Source organism: Polypterus senegalus, chromosome 4, assembly GCF_016835505.1.
Source record: "Polypterus senegalus isolate Bchr_013 chromosome 4, ASM1683550v1, whole genome shotgun sequence".
Classification (NCBI taxonomy): Eukaryota; Metazoa; Chordata; class Cladistia; order Polypteriformes; family Polypteridae; genus Polypterus; species Polypterus senegalus.
In genome coordinates, this window is record NC_053157.1 from 39,498,432 (window position 1) to 39,524,806 (window position 26,375).

The 26,375-nt window shown below is 36.4% G+C and overlaps 1 protein-coding gene across 2 annotated transcripts in view; it reads left to right on the top strand.

The window, feature by feature from the left end:
• LOC120527272 (potassium/sodium hyperpolarization-activated cyclic nucleotide-gated channel 1) overlaps positions 1–26,375 on the top strand; it is a 346,712-nt gene that overhangs the window by 281,817 nt on the left and 38,520 nt on the right. The window contains exon 8 of one of the 2 annotated variants that reach the window (XM_039750500.1): positions 14,986–15,049. The exons of the other annotated variant lie outside the window; for it this stretch is intronic. Coding sequence (XP_039606434.1) covers positions 14,986–15,049 — 64 coding nt within the window. The remainder of the gene's footprint in view (positions 1–14,985; positions 15,050–26,375) is intronic. 2 annotated transcript variants of the gene reach the window in all.

Consider the following 26,375-nt stretch of genomic DNA (forward strand, 5'->3'; position numbering starts at 1 on the left):
TGTATCAACCTCTCTGTTTTCTCCTGATTGTTCGCATCACTTCACAAGCTATGGAAGCATATCTTTGCACCAGAAATGACTCAGGCATTTCTGCTGCAGTCATCACATGCTGCCCATACCATCTGCAGTGGCTGCTATTTCCCGTTTAGTGAATTATTAAGACTGTTCTGTTTCTACCTAAGGATTTGTCTTTCTTTGTACCACTAAATTTACTGGGATTTCTTTGCACCTGTGCCTACTTAGAAAAAAATGAGCTCCATCATGTTTCTTTACACATTTCCATCCAGGTTTAGGACTTTTTAAAAATCAGGTTTGATTTCACTATATGGCATACATTTTGTTATTTGTTGATGTCATATGACTAGACTAATCTATAATTCAGTTGCTCAGTGATGAATACTGTAGAAAATGCCGGAAAGAAATATACAGCTGGCATTGTTTGAGCTGAGGAGAGAGGCATATTGGTTAGAGCTGCAGCCACAGAATTTCAGAGTCCTGGGTTCAAATCTCAGCTGAGGCAATGAAAGCATAGAGTAAGAATATTCCCCAGAGCCTTTATTACTTTTCTGTTCATACTGTGATTTTCTCTCACATTCTAAACATGTGTATATCTGAATGACTGTTGATGTTTAAAAGACCATATACTGTATGAGTGAATGTGCCCTGAGATACATTGAAACCCAGTCTTGGACTGTTTTTTGTATTGTGACCTATGCTGCTAGGAAGAGAAATAGGTATTAAGATTTTATTTACGCATATTCTAGCATTTTATTAACGTCTATAGTTGGTTGCATTTGTCAATAATTTCTTAATATTACTGTAGAAATGGGCAAAACATTTATATATGTGTTAAGCAGGGTCAAGACTTTCTCTGCAAGTTTATGATGAATTTACACATTTTAGGCATCCCTGAACAAGTTATGACAACTTTCATATTGATGCCTGTGTTTCTCATTGTGTCAACATGTGGCTAGATGTTTTCCCCTACATACTGTATATTGAAACATTACGGTACCAGGGTCACATTTTCAATGTGTAAAGATTGCATGCTTATTCTCTGTTTCCATTCATTCCAATAGTATACTTTTGTGCTGAAGTGATTGTTTAACTAACCAGTTTGATAAAACCATTCACAAACACCATGTGCATTGCCACTATTGGACCTGAGGAGGGCTGAGACTTTAAAATGTATCAATTACAATCACAGTAATTTGCTCTGAACATTTAACACTAAAAGGTGGCTAGCAAGTAGTAAAAGGGCTGTATTTACTATGCAGGCATGTCATGTTGGAGAGAAAAATGAACATAGATTAGATAAGGGTGAAAATATCTCAACAATCAGCTCATTCAAGTTTTAGTAGTAAAATAAAATGAATAGAACTGCAAAATATTCTGATTCTAATGTCATCAGTGAAAATGCTGGTGATGCTTCAATGACAAAAGAAAACCCCACTGCTACAGTACCAGTGCAGGAAACACAACTATAGATTGTTAAAAATTTGACAGCAATTCTGTCATCAGATGTCAAAAGACTAAGGCTAAGCTGATGGAATTGTCTTATATTGATGAGCCACTAATTTTACTGGCAGAAGTGTTCAGTTTCTATTACCAAAGGGCTTGGTGGCTCACCGGTACAAGTGATAAGATATTTTGCTAAATATGAAGCTACTTCGGGGATAACGAATTGAATACACATTCACCCTTGGATTCAGAGACTGGATATGCATGATGCACATGAAGATCAACAAATGGTAGACAGTTAATAAATTTTCACAAAACAGCCATTTGTAAATGGACTAAAACTAGAGTGAACAAAAACACATTGAAAATGTTCACAATAACAACAGAAAACTACAATGGTCCTGTTTAAATTGGTATGTCTGGATTTTTTAAAATTATATATATTTAAAGTGATGCTATATTTAACAGTAATAACAACAACATTAGGCCAACTTGTAAAAAGAATTCGGTCCATCCTGTCCTGAAGTGCTGGTGCCACTATTGACACACACACACAAACACACACATACATAAACACTTTGCGGAAGCCATTCTATAACTGGTATGTTTTCAATTCCAGTCACAATGCAAAATGTTAGAGAATTCACACAACGTTGGACTGGATGGTGAGGATTAAAATGTAGCATTACTTCATATTCACTAATACATACATAAAAGATGTAATCCAAAAGGGTTCTGGCTTAAAACTATACCAGCAGAGTGATTCATTAACAACATTTGTTTTAAGTTTTGACCTTAAGTTAACATTAGATATAAATAATAATTTGAACAGATGAATAATTTTTACACAGTGGTTAGCTTCACAGCTCCAGAATGTGGGACCTGACCTTTGTCAAGTTTGCACATTTTGCCCATGTTTGTCTGACCTTCCTCTGACTACTGTGGTTTCCTTGCACTTAATATGAGTAAGTAAATGCGCAATTGTGGATTGAACATAATTATGCTTTCTGATAGGCTTTCTCCTGCCCAATGCTGCCAAGACGGGCTTTAAAATTTAAGTTGTTTAATTAAATGGAAGGTCGAATAGAACTTTTTTTTCACACTCAATTTCTTTTCTTTTCCCAGGTTCATTAGTAGACCAATGTTATCTCCAATAGAACCTGTGCCAATAATACCTACCTTGAATAGCAAAAAGTGAGAATTGATACATTTGCATTTAGTACATGACAGTAAAGCCTGCTACTATATTTCTACACATTGAGATATCAGAACATAACAGAAATACTTTTGTAAGTTGTAGAGAGAGAATCCAGTAGTCATTAATCCAAGGTTAATCCAACCTTTCGCACTGCACAATCTTTGATTTTTTTTTTCATAGGGTAGGTACGAATGTGAAAAAAATTTAAAATTAGTGTGACTTAATCATTTAACATTCTTTGAACAGGTACACAATATACTTTATATACAGTAACTATTTACAACATGGGAAAGTTATACTGTACACTTCTGTTTATAGAAAAATTAACCTACATATTTTTATTTTATCTGGATAATCTTTCATTTAATGAATATAACATGTGTAAATTTCCTCTATGTTTCTGTTAAAATGAAGAACTACATATGCTTCAATCACATGCCTCAAAATTAAAGCTCAACGATCTTATACCACAGGTACACTAAATAAATTGCGGTGATGACATTTCATGGACAGTGTGAACATTGCCCCGGACACAGACAGGCAGACACACTCATGTCACCCAGCACTCGTTTATTCTTCATTATTTATCACAGTTCAGTACTCACAAACTCCCCAATACCCCTCAGTCCAGGCCAATCCATTGCCTTTTCTCTCTCTTCTTCAGGCCGCCTCTTGTCTCCTCCAAAGACCTTGTCACTCTTCCACCCGACTCTTGTCCCCCACTGAAGGGAGGCGGCCCCATTAAATAAGCACCCGGATGTGTTCCAGGTGTGTTCCTGGCTGTCTCCCACTGACACGCCCCAGTCTGGCGGAAGTGCCGGCCGTCTCCCTGGAAGCACTCTGGGTGTCCCTGTTTCTCTTCCCCCCAGCACTTCCTGGTGCGGCGGAAGTGCTGAGGTCCAGGGTCTTCCAGGTATTGGGGTCCCCCTGGCGGTAATCCCAGGTCCCTACAGGGTCGAGTTTCCCAGCTCTTTACCCGTGGCCCCCAGCTGGGTCGCCCAAGAAGACAGGAGGAGGGTTTGTACCTCCTCCAGACCTCGAGGGGGCGACCACCATCATCTGGGTACGACAACACATTTTGCAATTTAAAGGTCTAGCAAATTTAAACAGGCTGATATCACTTTGTTTGAAGCTTGAATACTCCATCACACTAAAATAAATAAAATAAGAAGAGCTTAAAATACATGCTAATTTTGAATAAGTAATTGGGAAATATCATAAAACTGTGTCAAAAAGGGTAAATGACTGATTTTTACCTTAAAAATAATTATATATATATATATATTATAATAAAAAATTCTTGGGTCGGGACGTGATTCTCTGAAAACTCTTTGAAGTCCCACGAGACTGCTTGCACAGAAGACACTTTGAAGTCCCATGCAAATCACGCAACACGGCACAAGCAGCAGCAGGCTTACAGCTTGCACCCTGGGGAAGGGGAATAACTCATTCACTACAGCTTTATTACTGGCAAATATCAATAAATTAAAAATGAATGAAAATGAATAAAATGAAAACAATCTCTTTAAATTGTATATCCGGTTGACCAAACCCAGGAGGTTGATGAGAGACGCGAGCAGGGGCAAAGCCCCCTGCTCGCTTCACTCATCCCACCCCCCATCCCTCACTTCATGTCTCTGCCGCTCGCGTTGTGAAGGGGGAGGGGGGGGCTGAACGCGTGTTAAGGACATGCGGGCGGATCAGCTGCTGCTACCAAGCTGCGTGTTCTGCATGTTGCGCTGTACGTCAATCATTTAAAAGCCTGTACAGCAGCTGTCCATTTGTCTCGCCGGACGTTAAAGTGTCTCTGAGAAATTGTTTGTAAGTAGGGCGTGATGTGCATGTAGTCTCGTGGGACTTCAAAGTGTCTCTCCGAGATGATCACATCTCGACCCAAGATTTTTTTATATAATAGATAGATATAATTGAATCATTGTAACAATCCTCACTTTCATAGCTGAAATGTGAAAAATAATTCCACAATACTGATATCTCTAAAACTATAGAATATAAAAGCAGGTTTAATTACTAAACATGAGAGCCACAATAATATTAATATGCCATTGTATAAACACACATAATGTACATAAACGTGATTAAACATCAGTTTTCAAGTCCACATATTTTAGTACAGTTTCAGGAATGTCTGAGGAAAACTAGCACTCAATAGGAAGTCAGATCACTGCAAGGCTCATGCACAAATGAACTCTAACTTACACATGGTCGGTTTACAGTTGCCAATCAGCTTGACCTTTAAAATACTGAAGAGTATCAAAAAGATAAACCCACATAGAAATTGTGACAATTTGTAAACTTCATGCAGTAATCCAGCCCTGATTCAAATTCATAGCTCTGGACTTGTAAGGCAGCACCATTAAATACTATCATACTGTTATACTCCTAAATTAACCACATCCCTAATATATATCTTTTCACTTGCTTCTAATTATTTCAGTCGTTTATATGGAGCTGTTTTTCTTTCAGTGTCATATTGCATTCTTTTGTACAGTGTAATATAAGTGTTTTGTTATACTATCATAAAAGGACCAAGATAAGTTATATGAAAAACGACTAACAGTATAGTGTGTTATTGATACTGTTTTTATATGGTAAAATTTTGGTCATTGTTATAGATTTCAACTAAAGCTAACAGGAACATTTTAAAAATTATAAATATTATAAAAGGCAACTATTTTTTTGGCTATACTGTATATAATGCTAATTAATTTCATTATTTAATTTTATTTTTTATCTCTGTGTCATAAGTATACTGTAATTATTAATCATTCCAAGTACAGAATATACATTTTATATCCTTGCAAGATTATATATTTCCTCTTTCAAGGTGATGAAAAGCCACTGATGCATACTTTTAATTGGAGCATAACCTGCAACTTGCTATTTCAGAAAATGTCAGGGTAGCCTTTATATTTTGTTGTATAAGCAGATCTGTTTGAAAGTGATTAGTGGTGACGTGTAGAATAATTTCTGATCTTGAAATAAAAAACAAGATGCCTTTATCTGTTGTGATAAAAACAATACATTATAAAACAAAAATGCTTTGAATCCAGCTTCTTGTAATTATTTGGTAAAAGAAATTGACACCTGAGAGATTTTTCTAGTAGAAGAACAGTTAACTACCTAATAAGATGTATTTTGAAACATTAAAATTAATAATTACAAGTATGTCTCCCTGAATGCCCTCCAAATCAGCGAGTCAAACATCTGAAATTTACATTATAAAAGTAAGAATAAATACAAAGAAAAAAGATCAAACTTCATGGTAGACATATCATTTTGACCAATAAACTAATATTTTATGTAGGAATGTATTGATTACAAAGTGGCAAAACAAAGATCTGAAGGAAGTCAGAATAATTAAAGTGTTAACTATAACTAGAAGCGTTATAGCAATACTTATGTGTTCATGTACTGTGCTGTGGAAATTTCAGGTGTTTTTAAATACAAAATGCTCAGAGATGATTTCCTTTTTAATGAGGAAGAAGAAGAATGAGAGGAAAAATGTTATTTTAATCTGAGGGAATTTCAGTTGGACACTCTTGAGCCCAAAAATAATGCCAGGTGAACCAGCGTGTCAGAGGAAAGGATTTATTTATCCAAAATTAAATAAGGGGAAGGGTTTGAACATAGGTATTTCTAAATTGATTTTCCTCCCCTATCTAACATGTGGGGTGCTTATCTACTGAAAATACCAGTTAGAAGTAACTACCTCCTTTGTCTCTCTCTTTCTCTGACTGACCTCTGGCCTCTTTATTCCTACTGCTAGATAAAGGGGACCTTGTACCCCTCTTGACAGCAAACCGTGATTTTAGATAGCTTTTAAACCCTAGCTAGGAACCACTTCTGAAATAATCACTTTAAGGGTCACAGTTGCTGTCTAGAGCATCTAGGGACACCACCCTGGACTTCTGCCTAATGACTGTAGGTTCTTCTGCAATTGTAGAACCCATCCCGTAATTAATGTGCCACAACCCACAGGTCATCTTTACACTATATTGGGTAATGGAAAACTAAGTATAACACCAACATTAACCATTTGTCTGATTCCATGCTTAACTACTGCTTCATGGTGGCATCGCTATATTCATCAGAGCGTGAGCCAATACTGCACAGCATTGAGTAGAGTGCTTAGTTGTGTCCTAGGGAACATTTTACTTTTTTTTTTTTACTGGAAAATACACATTCCTTATCTCTTTTGGGGCCCACTACATACTAAGACATAATCCCTCCTGCAACCTCAGCACTCCTTTGGAAGTGGTCCCTGCAAAGGACCTGATGCCATTTTTAGTGTTAGCTCCCATTTTTTATCCAATACTTCTGGCATAGACAATGCCACTTCCTGACCCTGAATGTAATAAGCAAAGTAAAAGGTTCATAGATAAATAACCAGTGAATTAAACTCTGGTAATTTATCTCCGTCCAAGTTTCTTTTTGAAATTATCTCATCTCAACCCTTTTCACATCTATATTCATTCACCTTTAATAGCTTGGGTTAGGCTTAGGGTTAGGGTTAGGGTAGATAGAAAGATCTTCAGATTATTATTTTTCTTCTCTTCACCCATGAAAGAAATTTTACTACTATCACAACAAAACAAACACGCTTTTAACTTCATTTTGACACTTGCCATACTCAACTCTCAGGCCAGCATTCTACTAACTTCTTGCTTTGCTGGTCACTATTTAGTGTATTTCTTGCCTACTCTAGGCCTCTTGCACATGTAACAATCCTCCCCCTCAAAAGACAATGCCATGTGGATGATTAGTCCTGTTTAATTTCACTCTGATATCATTTTAGAGTGCTGGTTGTGAAGAAAGACTGCTGTAATGTAAAGTGGCTGTGGCGAGATTCTGTCTTTCCACCGTATTTGCATTACCTAGCTAGAGCCAGACATAGTGGTAGTTTTAATGCAGTTCGTTTCACCCAGTTAGTCCACCTTCCTGAAAGTCAATCCCAGTCTGTGATGTAAAACTGGATTTTTCCTACAAAAACTTCTAACCTCTTACCCAGCAAGATTCCTTCAACTCGAAGAGCTCTAGAGAATGCTGTCTATTGATGCCCACTTTCTTTCTCACTTTTACTCATGTTATCCCCATGACAAACTTCATAATCTAATTTCATCTCTGATCTAATAAATCTGAATCGTGGCCAAATGTACAAGGATTTACCCTGCTCAGCTATCATCCTCACCTCATGTTACTTCAGTGCAGTAATATGTATAAGTGCATATCCTCCTTATATTTGAGAATAAAAGAGCAAATCCCTCATGTAGGAATAAAGAACAGTAACTTCAGATCAGTGACTATTTGGAATTATATGAATGTACAGTGTATTCATCTGGGAGAATTCTCACTTTATGTGTAAACAGTTACATATACATCTTTCTTTTTTCAGCTTTTGAAATGGCAAATCAATAACACAAAAGAAAAAAATAAACACTTACAGTATATAACTCGTTTTAATCGAATTTATAAACATGTTTGTTAAGATGATATGTGTTTCATCTGAAACTACTCAATTAACTATGCTTTTTCATGCTTGGCATGCTAAAGAACAGTAAGGGCTTAATTTAAGGCTCTAGTACAACCTCACGATTCTGTTTATGACCTGAGCTATGAAAATAATATTTAGTTAAAAGAGAATTAAATTCATTACTGTGCTAGCAGGAGATGCTGCAGTAGCTACAGAAATTCTCTTAAATTTATTAGCTTGTTGACTAAAAACTAAGCCTTTTCTATGTCTTCTGCTTTCACAGGATGTTCTGCATAAGTGTATTTTTTATATAAAACTAAATAATTGCTTCATTTCCAGCAGTCATAATGTAAATGTCCTGTTTTAATATTTAAACCAAATTATTTTTGCTCATTTAGATTTTCTCTTGAAATGGTGGCCATCTACATATATTCAGTGACAAACACTGATAAAAAATGATTTTTGACCTGAATATAAAATAAATCATAGAGAAAAAAGAGATTAGCTTAATACTATATATTAAAGCAAAAAACAAGGAAATGTCAAGAAGTCACAAAATTATATACATCAACAAATAAACAGGTTTCAAATTAGAGAACAGTTTAACATACTTAAACTACAAACAGTTCAGCCTTGTTTTAATTTTCAGGAAAAGAATCAGAGGTAAATAGCAGAAGTCCATCTCATTATAGACGTTTATCCAGATACGCTTGATCCTGAGAGAGTAGGGGATTGTCTCTCACAAGGCCAAGAAAAGCTTAAGGTGTAACATGTGTTTTGGGAAGAAGACAACTACCAAGTAAAACAGCCTATGCATTTTGGGACTATATAGTCCCTTCTTCAGGGCAAAGCAGAGTTATTGTTTCTTATGGAGAATAGAATATGGATCAGTGTCATAAAACAATAGACAGTATAAACACCTCAGGTAACATACAAAACATACAGGACTAGCCAAAGACCAAACAAGATGTGCTCTGAACAACAGCATCAGTATTCAGTGCGGAATACAGAAGCATTTAGTGGTTTTTTGATTGGCTATCCTCTACTTCAGGGGTGGGCAGATTTAGTCCTGGAGGGCCACAGTGGCTGCACGTTTTCGTTTCAATCCAGTTGCTTAATAAGAAGCACTTATTACTCAAGTAACACTTTTTATTTGTCTCGTTTGTTAGGATTTTGAACCCTTATTACTTATTTTAGTCTTAAACAGTTGTAGTCTTGGTTTTTAATTGCTCCTTATTAGCAGTAAAATGACAAAAGAGAGCAGCATTTCTCCATTTAGCTTGATTCCATTTACATCTGTGTGTATTTATCATGCACTATTTGGTTTAACTAAATACTTGGAAGGAGAGTGAAGAGACTAAAGTGAAGCACTGAGAATAACGTGTCTGTTTTAGACTTCAAATCATTTGGATGATATCCTTAGAATGGAAAAAAAAATCTAGGATATGAGAATGACCTGACATAGCAGAGTTACAGCACTAACAAGCCAAGAAATTAAATAATTGACAAGGATTGGTTTTTAATTAAGCAACTGGGTTGGAACAAACACCTGCAACCACTGCGGCCCTCCAGGACTAAATCTGCCCACCTGTGCTCTACTTGCCCAGGATTGAGCACCTTTGGATAAACTACTACAATGAGATGGAATTCTTCTATTTACTACTGTTTATAATTAAGCACATTGAATTGTTCTCTAATATGGTTGCCTGTTTATTTGTTGGTTTATATTGTGATGTCCTGTCGAATAAAACATACTCAGGAGCCACTTGTCCGGAGGAGTCTTCCAAATGCCGACTGGCTTTTTATTGGATATGCTGCGATATAAACGGTCCCCTACCACCGCCCGTTGTCTGGGTCACAGGGACACCTCCAAAATAACAAAAATAACCCATTTTCATCCTATCTACCTCTTGCCTACTCTTTAACTGTCCACTCCCTTCTCCACATGATGCTGTCTTCCTTTTACTCCAGCAACAACTACCACTTTTGACCACACCCTCCCCTTTTCTCCACACACCGTTAATTAACCCTGATCTCTGTCACTCAGCTGTCTCTCTAGTGAGGTGCCCCAAGCCCTTACAAAAAGTGTTCCCCCAAGAGTCCACCACAACACTACTTCCACTCCCTACAGCCCATGCAGTGGCAAGACACGTCACAATATAATTGTTAATATAATTCATGTACTGCTCAGAATTTTCTTGTGTTTTGCTTTAATAGTTGGTACGAAGCACATCTTTTCAATTTTCTTTATAGTACAGTAATCCCTCCTCGATCGCGGGGGTTGCGTTCCGAAACCCCGCGATAGATGAAAATCCGCGAAGTAGAAACCATATGTTTGTATGGTTATTTTTATATATTTTAAGCCCTTATAAACTCTCCCACACTGTTAACATTATTAAAGCCCCCTAGACATGAAATAACACCCATTGGTCAAAAGTTTAAACTGTGCTCCATGACAAGACAGAGATGACATTTCTTTCTCACAATTAAAAGAATACAAACATATCTTCCTCTTCAAAGAAGTAAACGTCAGGGGCAGAGAATGTCAGAGAGAGAGAGCGAGAGAGAGAGCGCAAGAGTAAAGCAAACAATCAAAAAATCAATACGTGCTTTTGTGCTTTTAAGTATGCCGAAGCACCGCGATAAAGCGGCATTTTGTAGAGGAGCGTCCATATCCTCTAGGCAAACAGCCCCTCTGCTCACACCCCCTCTGTCAGGCAGAGAAAGTGAGAGAGACAGAAAAAAGCAAACAATCAAACACTGCGCAGAAAGCACATCGTATATCATTGAGGAGTTTTATTTAATATGTAATACATGCTCTGATTGGGTAGCTTCTAAGCCATCCGCCAATAGCGTCCCTTGTATGAAATCAACTGGGCAAACAAACTGAGGAAGCATGTACCATAAATTAAAAGATCCATTGTCCGCAGAAATCCATGAATCAGCGAAAAATTTGTGATATATATTTAGATATGCTTACATTTAAAATCCGCGATGGAGTGAAGCCGCGAAAGTCGAAGCGATATAGCGAGGAATCACTGTACTACTACAATTTTGGAGGTAATTTGCTTTTTTTGAATAAGTGGTGGTTATTGTTGTTTTGTCAAACAAGTCATTAAGAATGGGCAGAAATGTCAGTCCTTTTCAGTAAGTTGAAAAAACGAAACTATAAAAACACTACTTTTTAAATCTTTGATTGAATACATTACTGTGTTTTTTAAAATATATTTAGGTTTGGGAATCTTAGTTTAAAAAAACTGCAAAATTTTGGACTAAGATTACAGAATTAACCTGCAGAAGCTAATTAAATAAGTAGGCTCAGTTATAGGATGCATTCTGATCCCATGGAGGTAGTAGCAAAAGAGGGAGTTAAAACAAAACTGAGGGCCATTATGATCAATGCTGCACATCTTCTCTCTGACACACTAACACTGAGGACTTTCAGCCAACAAATCATTCAGCATAAGTGGGTCAGGTCAAGAAACTCGATTGAGACTCCTTTATACCAACAGCAATATGTCTGCATAATGCCTCACTGTGACTCTAACAGCCAAGTCAGATGTTTTCTTTCTTTTTAATTTTCTTGCCTTATAGCCATTCTGGTGTGGGGTTTAGACAAAAAATGTTTGTGTATATTTATGTATTTATTTGTTTATTTTTGTACTTACATATCTACTTATTTATGTATTTATTAATTTAAAGAGCTTCTGTAAAAAGCAAAATTTCCCCTGGGGAAATAAATTTCTATATATCCAAAAATGAAAAAGCAGGTTAATAAAAATGTCAACTCCGTTCAGTTACCAATCAGTTATTTCCATGCATTTTAATGCTTCCAGAGCTTCCAATTTTGTGATTAGGTTATGCAACAGCTTATGATCCCCTAGTCTGAAGAGCTGTACATGCAAAAGCTGTTTTATTTCCAGTGACATTATGCTTTTTAAAGCCTAGTGATTAAAGAGACATTGATAAACTCTAAATTACTATTACTATTACAGTGTACTTTTAGAACTCAATATTCATAACTTTAGGAATCCTGTTTGTGTGTAGTTTATTGTAATGTATCTGTGGAATAATGTTTTATGTTTGTACATTTCTGCTACAAGCTAAATTATCCTCAGGGGTAATTAAGTCTGTCTAACCCTAAGTACTTTATTCTCCATGTGCTTCAAGTGCTCACCCTGCAAACACTTATGGATGTCATTAATATATTAATTGCACAAGGGTCCATTGATATGCCAACCTTTCTGTTCACTCCTCTTTATTGGTGTTGTTAAGTTACTACCTAAGGTAAGCAGATATAACCTGTATATAGTCACACCATTTTGAAGCTCTATCTCGTTTCCATAAGATAATATGACACACACCCCATGACACTGATGCATTTTTAATTTTTTCCTTCCTGTTGGTTTTTTCAATATGCAGGAAAAAGCTTTTAAGTACAAATACTTATTAAAAGCTTTTTCTTGGCCAAATTTGGCAAGTAGTTTTGGAAATACAGATTGACCAAAATATAGATTCTCATCATGTATTGTGAATACTTCAACTTTCAGAACAGATACTGTTCCAGACTTTCTGCAGCTATGATTAGATCAAACCTACATTCATGTTATGTTTCTCCCCACATCATTTGGTAACACTTTAGAATATTTACTACCTACAGCAGTGCATCTATTAGTCACGTACTACTATGTTAAAGGCTCTGATTGGTTTGCTGTAATAAGATACCAGTAAAATGGTTATTTGTCTTTTTCTGCAATAAGAGTCAGCTATAGATAATAAAATTATGTTCCAATACAAAGACTTTATTAGGCTGTACTAAAAATAATTAATGAGTCACTGTCCTTGCAGAATAATATGGGCTGTTGAGACCCTCTTATGCGAATGAAAACCATTCTAAAGCAAAGATAGTTTAGAAAAAGGCCTTGTTGGTTACTCTAGTACCACTTTGCAACCCTAACACTCACTTGCAGGCTCAGGTATCCTTATTGATAATAGTTAAAAGCATGCAGGTTATAAACATAGATGTAAATTTTACTTACGGTGTTACTGGATATATATTTGTTGCTTTTATAGTCTTCATTCAAAAGTAATGGCTTGCTCTTACTTAAAATGCATGAATTTGGACTTTATAAATCTAAATGAAGATTTGAATCTATAAGGTGGATAAAAAGTAATATTGTTGGAAAATACATGGATAATAATGGTCTATTTTGCAGCCCACATTCCGGTGGTTACTAGAATTGTTAGATACAAGGCAGAAAGAGATGCATAAGCACTTTATTGATGCTTTTAATGTCCTAATAAAATCAAATAAAAACTTAGTTAAGGTCTTGTTATGTATCAGTGGGTGACTTATAGATGCACTGTAATTAGTTCCTATTCTGAAGTGTTATTTCATAGCCTTTTCTCTCTCTATATATATATTTATATATATATATATATATATATGCACACAGTTAATATTGTATTCAGACATTTGTCATATTAAGGATTTGAAAGAAATCCTTAGATAGTATTTCAGTTTAAATTCATTTGTTTAATGAGGTTGTCTGTTGTTTCTACATCAATACATTTTTCATTTTACTTCACCCTTTGTTTGTTCTTGTCAGTACAGGTGTTTTTTTTATTACTTAGGTGAGCATGTGACAAAATGTAAGGTGACAAGACAAAAATGATAAACTTTATTCTACACTAAACAATGTACTTGGTCATGCCCATTACAAGATAAAATAACAGAAAATAGAGTAAATAATAATAGGCCATGTGGGGAAAAAATCATTATTTACATAGAATATGTATTTAAATCTCATTTACATACATATACTTTATGTTTGGACTAGTCTGCCTTTAAAGAACCCAATTACTGAAGCTACAAATGATCTCCCACATCACATATTTTTTTCTGGACTGCAGGATACTATGGCTTCTCAAACTGCAAAACCAGAGTTGATAGAGGAAAGATTATTTACCTTTAGAAGTACAATATATTCTTTTTTGGATGCCCCTAATTCAAAATAATGTAATATTACTTCAGTTTAGACTGTTATGTAATATTAAACAATGGACATACATTTATTATAACTATTATAACATCTTTAAATAATGATAAACAATTATTGCAGTCCTATTATTTGTCTACAAAGAGTAGAAAAATAATCTTGGGTATGATAACACAGTTTTGACTTTTCATTACTCAAGAATGAGTGCTAAATAGCACTGCGAACACAATTCCTGCATATGAACTGTTCCATAATTCATTGTCTGTGTATATGTCCATTACTATAAGCCAGTGATCAAAGTATAGCTAAAGTACATCTTCGTTAACACATTTGTTTGATTGATGTTTGCGTAACATGAATATTTCATTGTTTGTTGGCTCTGTAGGTATTCATTTGTGAGCAAACAAATGTGTGAAATTTAAATATTTAGAAACCATTTAAAACTTCCTGCATAAACCAGCATTGTTTCTGTTTTTGATACAAATGTTTTTGTGCAATATTGCATGAAACTAGAGCTATAAAAGCTTCTGCCCTTTGTCGTCTTTTTCAGTTGGTTACATTTGCCCTTTGCACTAAATTAATCTGCAATGGAATATGCACTGCCTGGTTATTATTTTTATGTGTTTTTGCAGCTAATTAATATTTTTTTCAAAGTTTCTTGAAATAAAAATTCTTATATGATTTTTACATATATTTTATTATCAGTATAAGGTGTTTTTTTTCTGCATTTATTTAGTGTTCAGTTGGTACTTGTATGAAGAAAAAGAAATCAATGAAATAACGTTATGACTTTGTTTCCAAATGTATTCATTTTTATTTAAAAATTATTTAACCAGGGATGCCTCTTGAGATGAGCAAATCTCGTTTTCAGGGGTGTCCTGGGAAGACAATAGGCAACAGGTAAACATTTTATTAAAGTTACAATATCATACTTAACCAAAAAAACATAAAATTGTTTTAGTTTACTGATATCTAAAAAAAACACAAACTGGAAAACAGGGGAATCCAAGTCTGGTCCATGAAGATGTTATGTTTCAGATTATCAAAAGTATGTATCAAATGCCAGTCAATTAATTTGTTTTTTGAACTTTTTTTTTATTTGGATTTTAATTCAATATATTCACTTATGCTTAACCCATAGAAGAAGATTATACTGGTGTATTATTTTCAATTAATATTTAACATGAGGGTATGGTTAATTTGTTTACTGGATACAGGCATGTGTTACATGAGTCATGGGATGTTAGTTTTGTAAAACTCTTATAAATATCCAATATATCCAATGTGACTTGCAAGATTAGTATTTATTATAATAGTTTACGTAGACATTATTAATAGTTCAAGCATAGACAGGTCAAGTAACTTGCTCAGTGATACACTATTAGTCAAAGATGGAGAAAAAACCAGCAGCCTTCTGGTTAAAAATCTAATATCTTAATGACTACAATTTATGGCCTGCTATTATTAATGGTCCCTATACTGCTCACATTATTAAATTGCGTAGGTTTGGACATGTGCAAAGGAGAGATGCTGAGTATATTGGGAGAAGGATGCTAAGGATAGAGCTGCCAGGTAAAAGAAAAAGTGGAAGGCCTAAGAGGAGGTTTATGGATGTGGTGAGAGAGAATATGCAGGTGATGGGTGTAACAGAACAAGATGAGGAGGACAGGAAGATATGGAAGAAGATGACCAGCTGTAGTGACCCCTACCGGGAGCAGCCGAAAGAAGAAGAAGAAGACTGTTTAAAGTAAATCAATGTTTTAGGGTTTATTCATTTTCTGGACCAAATCAGTTCATTCCTGTGGAGAGGAGCTGGAGCATATCCCTGAAGCAATGGGTGCCACCCTGGATTGTTCATTGCAGAGACAAATCACTTATGATCCCACACTGTCTCATATTGGGCTAATTTAAGGTTAACACACAACCTTAGTATCTATATCATTACGGATTTGCTAGGCAAAGCACACATAGATATAGGGAAAATGTGAAATCCCACCGGTCTTTACTGGACCAATATTCAATTCATGTTTCATGTCTTCTGAAACTCAGCACTAACAATTCTGTCACTATAACAGAATTTTGTTAAAGATACTACTGTATGTACACATTATAAGTAGCACGATTTTATAAATAATACACCTGTATGTGGAAGAAAGGCAAAGCATTCATGCAAAGGCATTATTACATATACAAATGGAGTGAAACTGGCCTAATAAATAAAATAATCAAACAACTGGTTTAGCAAAGTCATAGTTGTTCATTAAGAGCTCTGTAGGTACAGAAGCAGGACCAGACTTGAATTTTCCTAATTGACTATGTTTATAATATTTCATTAAAATTTTCTATTCCCAGAATTGCTGAATGATTGTTTAACAGAATATTAAAATTATTATTATATGTTTGTTAATTACCTTTACACATGAAAAATTATAAACTCAGGATACCTTTCAACTGTTTATATATATTTTTGTAGATCAAAGGCATGTTGCTTATATTACTTAGGATCACACAATGAATCTAAATTTTGAATTAGCAAGTTTTTGGTTTAAAGTTCAAAGCTTTATCAATTATGCTATGCAGTCAATTGCTTATACTATTATATAATGCAAAACAAACATAGTTTGTAATTTTTCTTTCAACTATAATTAATTAGTAGGAAACTGTTACCTGAAACAGAGGAGCTAACATTTTCTAGAGATTAGGTAGACATATTCAAAATTATTTGTATTTGTACAAATATGTAAAGTGGAAACAGAGACCACCGCAGTTCTGAGGCTGTAGAGATGTTTAGAATTTATTCTGAAATCATGAAGAATTTTTTTTTTTATGAATGCAGTGCACTGTTTTAGTGGCACACTTAAAAATAGGTATAAATCACAAGCAGTTTTATTAGTTCCCCTTTAGTTAAACAAGCAGTGTAAAAATTTCATTCATTTGGAAACAGCCTTATTAATGCTATTTGTGTACATTTTAGTTAATTCTATTTGTGTACATATTAATACTATTTGTGTACATTTTCATTTTGCTCTATGTTTTCTGTACACCCTGCCAAAAATATTGTTGATTGTCTACTGAGTATCATTTCATTATTCATGCAACTCCTGATTAGTAATTGTGAAAATGTCTGTGTTACTACATATTGGTTGGACACTCTACTTGGAATTTCACTGTACTCTGCACATGACAATACAGTAATCCCTTCTCGATCGTGGGGGTTGCGTTCCAGAACCCCCTGCGATAGATGAAAATCCGTGAAGTAGAAACCATATGTTTGTACGGTTATTTTTATATATTTTAAGCCCTTATAAACTCTCCCACACTGTTAACATTATTAGAGCCCTCTAGACATGAAATAACACCCTTTAGTCAAAAGTTTAAATTGTGCTCCATGACAAGACAGAGATGACAGTTCTTTCTCACAATTAAAAGAATGCAAACATATCTTCTCATCAAAGGAATGTGTGTCAGGAGCAGAGAATGTCAGAGAGAGAGAGAGAGAAAAGCAAACAATCAAAAAATCAATACGTTCTTTTGTGCTTTTAAGTATGCCGAAGCACTGCGGCATTTTTTAGAGGATCGTCCGTATCCTCTAGACAAACAGCCTACGTGCAAACAGCCCCTCTGCTCACACTCCCTCCGTCAGGCGCACAGAATGTCAGAGAGAGTGAGAGAGACAGAGAAAAGCAAACAATCAAGCACCGCGCGGGAAGCATATCGTATATCATTGAGGAGTTTTAGTTAATATGTAATACATGCTCTGATTCGGTATCTTCTAAGCCATCCGCCAATAGGGTCCCTTGTATGAAATCAACTGGGCAAACAAACTGAGGAAGCATGTACCATACACTAAAAGACCCATAGTCCGCAGAAATCTGCAAACCAGCGAAAAATCCGTGATATATATTTAGATATGCTTACATTTAAAATCCACGATGTAGTGAAGCCGCGAAAGTCGAAGCGCGATATAGCGAGGGATCACTGTACTACTACAATTATACTTCTACTACTATTACTATTACTACTGTGTAAATCGTTGTTAATTGCTTAGCAAGTCTTTAAATAAAACACAGCTTTTAAATTCAATCATTAAATAGAACACATATACAGTAAATATAAAGCTCACTGTCATCTAAAAATTGCTGGTTTATAGCTTTAAGATTTTCCTTGACTTGTAACTTACAGTACATTACCTGTTCTTTATTGGTCTTTTATCTCCCACCCTCTACAAGGTAGGTTTTTTATGGCCTGATGTGGTTTGATATCTGTTGAAAATCATACCCATCATTCAGAATATTTCTACAAAATTCTCCATATGTTTCATTGATAGAGCTTACAGTTATCATATACACAGCTTATTACTCAATGACATAGTCATCTTAGCTTCACATCTGACTAAAACTTTACATTGTATTTCTAAAATATAAATGATAAGAGAATGCACTCGAGATATTTTTAGAAAAACTACAGCATAAATTACAAGGTAAAGGTTAAGTGTGGAAAAATCAAAGCTGTATCAGAAATGTCCCCCCCACCCACCCTTTACACTCTGTGCTTGCTTGAGAGAGTAATTTTACACTCGAACACTATGCTCCTTGTTCACTTGATTTTTTTTTACACTGATTTTCATGGCACAGACCTGACATCCTAACCAAGTAAAGACAAATAATTTTTATGTCATTTTAACATTCATTTTAATTGTATTTTAAAATGGAAGTGAGTTATTTATACAGTTACAAAATTAAAATAACTGACAGGTGAAGTGAATAACATTGATTACCTTATTATAGGGGTTGGATACAATAAGCACCAAATAAACAGACAGTTCTTGAAACTGATGTGTTGGATGCAGACAAAATGGGTAAGCAGCGAGGAGCATTTACATATGACTTAGAATTTATTTGCTCTCGCTAACCAATTACCATATATACTCATGTTTAAGTTCTCCCACAGATAAGTCGGGGCTTGATTTTACCATATTATTTCTGGTATTTTATAATGGTGGTCATATAAGTCGAAAGCGGGAAACTCTTGCTATTGGTCCAAGAGATTATGATATGCTAACACCCACCTGAGAGAGTAACCATGGAGCACCCTGCCTTTTTTTCTATGTATTGTGCCCACACGGTAATACCCAAACTATTCCGAAGCGACGTTTGCACTGTTTTGTGTTTTTTGTATCTCAAACTCTCATACACCTTTATTGTAAGGGCATCCTTTAACTACGATGGAGCGTTCGATCCAAATAAAATATGAAGCTGGTATTAAATGAAAAGTTGTTGAAGCGGCAAAAGAAATTGGTAACTGCTCTGCTGCAACAATTCGATGTATCTGAGAAACTGATGCAAGATTGGAGGAAGCAAGAAGAGGTAAAAAAAAAAATTCAGAAAATTAAGTGTTGTATTTTTGAACAGGCATATAAGTTGGGGTCTGATTTTATGATCGATTTTTCGGGTTTCAAGACCCGACTTATATGCAAATATATACGGTAGATAAGAATAGGTCCAAATATTAGCCTTCCCTTCGAAACTGCTATCTCCAGTGAGCACTTCCAACTTTTTGAAATGGCATAAAACTCTTTGAAATGGCGGGGTGTGTTCGTTTCTGCTACAATTGTGTATGAAAAATCATTTTAGCAGAAGTCTTGAGCACTTCACTGTTAAGTGATCCAGCAAAGGTGTCTAACACTGCACTTCTGTGTGGTTACCTTTCCATTATAAGTGAGCAGGTGAACCTCCTTATGTTAAATTGCAGATGGTACCCGTCTCTTGGTTGTTTTCTTTCACTGAAATGATCACTGGATCTCAACTTTCAGACTCTTTATCAATGGCTACTCTTTAATACCTTTGCAGTCTGCTTCATACTTTGCCTGCACATTTTAAATACTGGCCCTACTTCTCACAGCTCACTTGAGGTCAATGACAACTCTATCTACTACACTTTTTCACAGTCCCATGAGCAAGAAATATCAGTGGCTTCTATGCTCCCAGGCTAATGGACCTTAGCAGATTGAGAGGCATTAGTGGAGTTGCAGAGGTAGCTGTCTCTCAGTTGCCTTTCCCCTTGCACTGATGCTGCAAATGGCACTTCAGATCTTGAATCTCAGCCTTTAGACTCTTCAGCAACTCTTAAAAATAGAGCCAAGCAGGTCCACTGCGGAGTCCGCTGCATTCAGCTTGCTAAAAAGGTACAGTTGGCCTTATCGTTATCCCACTTCTGATACCAATGTAGCACCAGCACCAAGTGCTGTAATGGATTCTTTACTCTTTACATGACTCTTTTAGGTTGCTCGTTATCCTTAAAAGGACTGCTCGCTGTTGCCACACTTGATGGAACTCTGTTTGTGACATTGGAGGCTTGCCATTTTTATAGGTGTCCCTGCCACTGGATCTGAAACTGCTCATTTGCATGATGGAATGCCATATTATGTGTGACTCATCCGTGGCTGAAGCAACTTGATAAAATAAAATCTAAAAATTATACAATATTTGTATTGACAGAGTATCCATATGACTGTGACGATGTGGGTTCTGGCTCCACACTCCCATTGCTATTGGAAGCACTTGAACCCAACACCGTCGATAATGTTGCCGAGTGAGCTAGTCAATGGAGGCAAATTACTGAGCAAGGGGAAGGTAGAAGGTGTAACAGTGCTTTTATTAAAAACCAACAAAACAAGTGTTCATAAATAGTGCAGTACTTCAATGTTCATTAAATAAATAATCCATAAAAAGAACACGTGGAGGTTAAAACCATTGAAAAAAAAAACAATCCTTTAAAAACGAGAGGTTAAAATCTTCTTTTTCGGAAGCAGTCTTAAAACCAATCAACAAATCTGGTGCATCATTTGTTAGCGTCTCACCTGCTAATCCCGTTTGGGCATCACAGCAGGCAAGACGCTCTCTGCAGCTGCCCTCCTGAAACACACGCACGAGACTGGAGACCTCCCGATCCCTGGCTTCGGTATGGCACTCATCCCAGTCCCGGAGAACTTGGTTTCCCACAACGGCCAGGTCGCTCACGTTGGGGATTCCCACCACCAAGTCTCCCGACTTCCGCTGCCTTTCCATGGCCTCTCTGCGGCCAGTCACCTTCCCTGGTCACTCCCGCTACCTGATCACTCAGCGGGAGCGACATCAACACAAACGTCTGGGTGTCGGCCTAACACCCAGCTTCAACGCAGCTGCCCACGAGCGCCATTCGCTCGCCCGTCCGCTTCGCTCTTCGCGGCTCTCTCACCGACCTGCTTCCTCTGTTGCTCCCGATAACCTCCGTCCTCTCCTTTCCTTTTTCTCCCCGATCGTTTTTTTTACACCCCCTTCAAAACCGACTCGCGCTTCTTTTTAAAATGTGAGGGGCCATTACAGCTGTAGCATTAGCCACGGGAGCAATCACGAATGTGGGCAGTTCCTCACCTGTGCACACGGTGAGAAACGCCCACATCGACGACTGCCCCGCGGCTCGCTACAACAACGCCCCTCACGAAGCCGCCTCGGGTGCGGTGGTTATCTATTTAAAATGAATGGCCTTTTGCTCAACGAGCTGTGGACCCATAACACCACAATGACTTTTACCTCTGTGGTTTACTATCAATGTCTAGTATTTAGTACATTTACAAATGAATAAACAGATAATACCTTTGTTGTATCTTGAATTGTATTCCCAGAAGAAACCCAAATATTTTCAATAGATATGAGTAAAGCAGATAGTTTGAATGTATTAGTTTGGAAGGTGCTTAAGAGGTGTCCAATTACAAATAGGATCACTGACTTTTAAATCCTCCTTTATACATAAAAATCTTGAAAATCACTATTTTAGGCCATGGTTGTGATTCTGGTCTTATATATCACAACAACATTTATTTCTCTAGCACATTTTCATATACAGCATCTAGCTCAAAGTGCTTTGCAAGATGTCAAGGAAATAGATAAAATTAAAGAAAAACAAATTAAAACTGGTTAAAAATAATAATGAAAAAATTATTAAATTAAATGAAAAAACAATTCACAACTACATAAGACACACATATACATATATATATATATATATATATATATATATATATATATATATATATATATATATATATATATATATATATAAAATGAATAGAGAAGTAAATTCCTTGTATATACAATCACTATAGTACAGAATATAGTTCTTAAGTCTCTAAAGATGTGTCTAAATGATAAGGTCAGATGGCAAGGATGACAAAAAAGAAAAAAAAAACTCTAGTAAGGCTGGAGAAATAAACGAAATCTGCCAAGGTTCCAAACCTAAAAGACCATCTAGCCCTCACTGGGCATTCTACCTAACATTAATATTCTTAAGTCGCTCTTTAATTTTTTTTATGCTTCATCAAAATTTAAGAATCGATGAAGTGGGTCTCTTGGGAAGATGGGGCATCCATTTACAGTCAAACATCACAGAAAGCTGCCCAGGTGATTAGGAGATGGCTGTACAGAACTTCACCTTAGAAGAACTGGAAAAGAAAACAGAGAAAAATAGTGAATAATAATGACTATAAATTAATTGAAGAATATGAATATTCTATGCATATCTAGTTTATAAGGAACAGAACTAAAATGCAACTACAAAAAAGGCAAAATTAAAAAAACTGGGTTTTAGGAGTTTTTAAAAATGTTCTACAGTATTAGCTTGGTGTATCTCTATTGGTAAAGTATTCCAGAGTTTTATTCCAGATTTTTTTAACAGCAAGAGGCTGCCTCACCACTTTTGTATGCTTGGCTATTGGAATATTAACCCTTTAACCGCCAACTCCCTAAATATTCCCCACGCCGGGCAAAATCTGAACAATTTTCGTGTTTTTACTTTTTTACATTTATTCAAGCAGTATTTACCACTAAATGTTGTGCAAGTTCTAGAAATGGGCCAACGCGTAATAAAATACAAAAATGTACATTTTCTCAGGCTTCTGGATTTAATGTCTACTACAAAACGGAACAGTCAAAAGCTATCGAAGTAGTTCAGTCAATCATAGTTTCATTCCCAGTATTTGAGTTTGCTGTACCACAGGCCAAAGCAGAAAAGCTGCACAAACTTACATTCGTCTGGCAACACTGCTGAAATACTACTCATAGGATCCTCTTTTCCAGTGTATACATGAAATCTATAAATGTAACCTGAATTATTAGCTAAGCAAAACATCTTGATACCAAACCGTGCCCTTTTTAAGCGGCCCTTCCACAACAATAAACTTTCATCAACTGCAACTGACGGGCCTGGTACGTAGCGCAACTGAAATGTTTCAAATAAATGGTCAATCAAAGGACGTAGCTTGAACAAGCGGTCACGGTTTGGATCTTTCTTATTGGCTCATTGCCCACTCATCACCATTGTCCGATGAGTCGTCATTCACAGTATCATGCAGCATATGTTGCTGATCATCATTGTCGCTAAAATCTTCTTCAGAACTGCTAAAATCGTGATCAGAATTATTGTCCAAAATTGCCTGTAAAACCTCATTTGAAGTCAGTTTACGTTTCGCCATATTCACAACTTTCACTTCCGAATCACAAAGTAAACAATGGTTATTTCCGGCCAATACAACCACAGAGTTGTCGAAATACAATGTAGTAATAATACCCACGCCAAACCATCAATTATACTACGCGCCAGGCATTCATATAACCATAGGCAAATGTGCCGGATAATTCCGGCAGTAAGGCATCAGCAATAACGCTACGATGCCGGATATATCCGGCAGTGGGCGGATAAGAGGTTAAGCAGACCACTAATTAAGATCGAATGTAAAATCTTATAATGTAGGGGGACAGGCACCCCAGAATATCAGAAGGAGCAAGACTATACAGTATAAGGCTTTATACACCACTAGCAGTATTTTAAAGTCAATTCTAAAGGATGCAGGTAACCAGTGAAACAAGGCTAAAATGGGTGAGATGTGCTCAGATCTCTTTTTCTGATTAAGATTCTTGCTGCTTCATTCTGAACTAATTATAACTGATTAATGTTTTTTTAAAGTAGTCAGTTATAAGTGGATTAATCTAGTCAACTAAAAACAAAAGCGTGACTTAATTTGTCAACATCTCGCAATGTTATAAGAAGTCTAACTTTTCAATGTTTCTTAAATGAAAAAAATGCAGTCCTAGAACTATGGTTAATGTGTAACTTTGGTTAGATTCCATGAATATACCTAAATTCTTTACTTCCACCTTGACTTTAAATGCTAAGGCATCAAGATTCTTTCTACTACCCTCATAATTTTCATTTTTCTCAACAAGTTAAATTTCTGTTCAGAAAATGGTTACTCATCCATTCAGAAATATAATATTGTTTTTGCAAGACATTGGATAAGAGAGCCCAGAGTATCAGGGTCAAAGTTAAAGTGAACTTTATCGTCATCTTAACCATATACAAGTATACAGATAGACAAAATTTTGAAGCTCAGGGTCCACAGGGTAACAACTTAAAGTGCAAATAGTAAATTAAAAATAGAATTAAAATTAAGATTTAAATTAAAAATTAAAACTCAATCAAGACAAACATTGTGCAAAGACAAGACAAAGAAGTAGCAGCAATATTGACGTATAGTTAGCAATATGAACATTGATGCAATGTATGGTATTTGCAATCTAGATGCATAAATATAGTCAATAGATATGTAATATAACAAATAAATAATAAATAATAGATATATATAATACAGAAATTAACAGTGTATGATAATAGTTGTTTAAGACATGTGTAAACAATGACGGGTAAGAATGTTTCACAGCAGAAGGATATCAAGAATGTCAAAATACTTAAAGGTCAGTATGAGATTTTCAGTTCTTTTCTACATGCACACTAATGTTTACAGGGAAGTGGCTTGCATGTATTAATGTTCTGGTTTTAGAGATGGTTGAGGCAGTGTGGAATATCCCGGGGGCAGCATGGTGTTAAGGAGTCTGACAGCTTGGGGGTAAAAACTATCCTGCAGCCTGGCAGATCTGGCTTTGATGCTACAATATCTTCTCTTGGATGGCAGAAATGTGAAAAGTCCATATGAGGGTGTAAAGGAAGTGGCACCCCAATAATGTTCTCTGCTGTCTTCACTATCCTTTGTAGGCGCTTGGGGTCGGATGTGTTGCAGTTGCCATACCAGTGATGCGGCTGGTCAGACACTCTCAATGGTGCCTCTGTAGAACATCGTGAGGATGGAAGGGGGAAGACTTGTTCATTTCAGCTGCCTCAGGAAGTGTAGTCTCTGCTGGGCTTTCTTGATTAGTGATGAGGTGTTATGCGTCCACGTAAGTTCCTCAGTTATGTGCACACCGAGGAACTTGGTACTCCTAATAGTCTCCACATCTAAACTGTTGATGCTGAGTGGAATGTGGGCAGGATGTGATTTTCTGAAGTCTACGATTATCTCTTTTGTTTTGTCGACATTGAAGGATAGATTGTGGTCTTTACACCATGCAGACAGCCGTTCCACCTCATCTCTGTATGCTGTTTCATCATCCCTGCTTATCAGTCCCAGCACCGTCATATCATCCGCAAACTTGATGATATGGTTGGTGTTGTGCGTGGTTGTGCAGTCGTGTGCCAGCTGGGTGAAGAGCAATGAACTAAGCACGCAGCCCTGCGGCACTCCAGTGCTCAATGTGATGTTGCTAGAAGTGTTGCAGCCCATCCGAACTGACTGGGGCCTCTCTGTCAAGAAGTCCAAGATCCAATTGCAGAGGGTGGTGTTCATGCCCAACCTGCTCAGTTTTACAACCAGCTTTTGAGGGATGATTGTGTTGAAGGCAGAGCTAAAGTCTTTGAATAGCATCCTGACATATGTGTCTTTTTTATCCAGATGTGTCAGGAAGAGGTGAAGGGCAGAGCATATGGCTTCCTTGGTTGAAATGTTTGAGCGGTATGCAAACTGAAAAGGGTCAATTGATTCAGGGAGATTAGTCCTTATGTGTGACATGACTAACCTTTTGAATCACTTCATGATGAATGGCGTGAGTGCAACTGGTCGGTAGTCATTCAAACATGTCACTGATGACTTAATCAGCACTGGTATAATAGTGGTTGACTTGAAGCATCGTGGGACTGACGACTGGCTCAGAGATGTGTTGAAGATGTCTGTGAGGACACCAGCCAGTTGACTGGCACATTCTTTGAGCACATGACCAGGTATGTTGTCAGGTCCTGCAGCCTTGCGTGGATTGACTCTGGATAGAGTCCTCTTCACGTCAGTTATGGAGAGTCAGAGTAC